At 34.7% G+C, this 2775-nt stretch overlaps 2 protein-coding genes across 2 annotated transcripts; one reads left to right on the forward strand and one right to left on the reverse strand.

Moving 5' to 3' along the window:
- Positions 1–223: 223 nt before the first annotated feature.
- LOC127744904 (cytochrome f-like) lies at positions 224–1408 on the reverse strand. The gene is given in 3 exon segments (XM_052257749.1): positions 224–978; positions 980–1225; positions 1385–1408. Coding segments are annotated over 3 exon segments (804 nt in total). The 3' UTR covers positions 224–444.
- Positions 1409–1640: 232 nt separating this feature from the next.
- LOC107473678 (ethylene-response factor C3-like) lies at positions 1641–2381 on the forward strand. The gene has a single exon (XM_016093265.3). It carries the CDS (start codon positions 1641–1643, stop codon positions 2379–2381), a length of 741 nt encoding a protein of 246 aa, XP_015948751.1.
- The last annotated feature ends 394 nt before the right edge of the window (positions 2382–2775 follow it).

The following is a 2775-nucleotide window of genomic DNA, read 5'->3' on the forward strand; positions in this document are numbered from 1 at the left end:
AATTTCTATACTTTGTGTTTTACAAATTCATCTCATTGGATATTCTTTTTTGTATTTCGGTATGGTATAGATGCTCTTTTAATCTATTAGCAACAACACTTTAATAAAAGATGCCCAATATATAAATTGGTTCTGTTAGAGAACCAATTAGGAGGTGAAATTAATTCTAACAAATTAGTTAAAAATAGAGGTGTTTATCGAGTGGGTTGAAAAAAGACAAAGTAAAATAGTCTTCTTCACTATATATACTATGACTGACTAGTACTGCAGTACAAGGAATTCTCTAAATACGGTAGAAAAAGACTCGAAAGAATCAAAGGTTCGGTCCTTTTTCTTAAATTTTTGATTATACAGAATAGAATTACAGTACAGAATTTATCGACTAAAATTTAGTTCTTTTACCGGCTTAGGCTTAATATGTTCATAAATTCGCGGACCTGTAAATTAGAAATTCATCTCGGACAATTGCACCTTCTCAAATTGTTTCTTTTTAAGAACCAAGAAGATTTGTGCCAAAATAATCGATGCCAAGAAGAACAAAAGACCTTGGACACGTAACGGATCTTGAAGTACTATTTCTGCATCCCCCTGACCAAATCCACCCACATTAGGATTACTCGTTAATGGTTGATCAAGTTTGATAGATTCACCCTCCGAAACAAGAAGTTCCGGTCCTGGAGGTATAATATCAATCACTTCACGTCCATCCGATGCATCCGCTATAGTTATTTCGTATCCCCCCTTTTCTTTTCGTATGATTTTTTTTACTATCCCCGCTGCTGTAGCATTATACACAGTATTATTACTCTTGCTCCCGTCGGGATAAATTTGACCCCTCCCCCTGTTCCCGCCTACATATATTGGATATTTTAAGAAGTGAACATCTCTCTCAGTAGCGGGATTGGGGGAAAGGATAGGAAAGGTGATTTCACTATATTTCTGGCCGGGAACAGGACCTACCACAAGAATTTTTTTTTTTTGTGGGACGATAGCTTTGAAAAGAGAGATTACCCAGCTTTTCTTTAATCTCGGGTGAAATACGATCGGGGGGGGCCAATTCAAAGCCCTCCGGTAAAATAAGAACAGCCCCGACATTCAAAGCCCCCTTTTTACCATTAGCAAGAACTTGTTTGATTTGCATATCATAAGGAATTCGAACAACCGCTTCAAATACAGTATCGGGAAGTACCGTTTGTGGAACTTCAATATCCACGGGCTTATTAGCCTAATAAATTTTATTGATATTATTTTAATAAAAATAAGTTTTTAAAAATATTTTTGTGTTTTGCGGATATATCTGATATCCAATCCGATCCGCAACTGTGCGGATCGGATCCAATCTTAAAAACTGCGAATATTAGATCCGATCCGATAATTTTAGTACGAATCGGATCAAAATTTTGACCATATTTAATCCGATCCGATCCACGTTCACCCTAGTTAAAAATAGGTTTTTTATAAAAAAAAATTAGTTAGCTTATATTACAAATAATTCCCTCTACTTTTTCTATATAAATATAACATGGTAAGAAACATAAACAATTTGGGTGGGATCTCTAGGTTTCAATATATAAATAAGTAGTCACAGAGAGCCATAAGTGATTGATATCATATAATCATACACAATTAAAGGTACAAAAATGAGCACTACTACGCCTCCTTTCTTTGAGATCCCAGATTGGGACATGTCCCATCATGATCATAACAATGTTTCACACACTTTCTGCTCCCAATCATTCTTCACAACCAACAATAATGGATTATTCACAACCCATGTTGTTAATCACCCTTCTTTCATTAATAACAATTCATCTCTTTCCTTTGATGATGATATCATTGACTTCTCCATTGATTATTCACAATCACAATCACCAACAACCACAGAGAACATCAAGAAGAAGAAGCAGCTTGAAGATGATGAAGAAGAACAAGTTGATGGTGACAAGGGAATTAGAAGAAATTACATAGGAGTTCGGAAAAGGCCATGGGGGAAATTCGCAGCGGAAATTCGAGACACAACAAGGAATGGAAGAAGGGTTTGGCTTGGAACATTCGAAAGTGCAGAAGATGCTGCTTTGGCTTATGATCAAGCTGCATTCTCCATGAGAGGCTACAAGGCTGTTCTCAACTTTCCATTCAAAAGGGTCAAAGATTCTTTGCAAGGAATCATGATGGATTCTGATTCTTGTTCTTGTTCTTCACCTGCACTTGCACTCAAAGAGAGGAATTGCATCCAAAGGAAGTTGTCAAAGACTAAAAAGAAAAGGGAATCATCAGAGAAATCTTCATCATCATCATCATCAACAACTAATGTGATGGTGTTTGAGGATTTGGGGGTTGAATATCTAGAACAACTCCTTAGCATTTCAGATCAAAATTAGTTATTTACAACTTACTCCTTACCATTTTCTTTCTTTATTTATCCCTTTTCACAAATGTAATTTAGATTCACTTTGTTTCCTCTTTCTTCATTTTGTTGCTCTTCCTTCGGATTTTCATAAGTCCAATGTTCTAGTAATAAGCACATTTAACAATAATCTCTATAATTCTTTATAAGTCCTTCTCCATTTTCTTCTACTCTTAATCTACTATTTTGAACATGCATGTAAGGGGTATAAATGACAATAAATTTTTTTATAGATAAAATTGATAGGTAAAATTACACCGTACCTATGATGTTAATCTAAAAAATTTTATTATTTTTTTATTCTCAGTTATAATCTGACACAACAATATCAAAAGAAAAAAAAATACACTTCATCATGATACATAACT

This window comes from Arachis duranensis, chromosome 2 (assembly GCF_000817695.3).
Source record: "Arachis duranensis cultivar V14167 chromosome 2, aradu.V14167.gnm2.J7QH, whole genome shotgun sequence".
NCBI lineage: Eukaryota > Viridiplantae > Streptophyta > Magnoliopsida > Fabales > Fabaceae > Arachis > Arachis duranensis.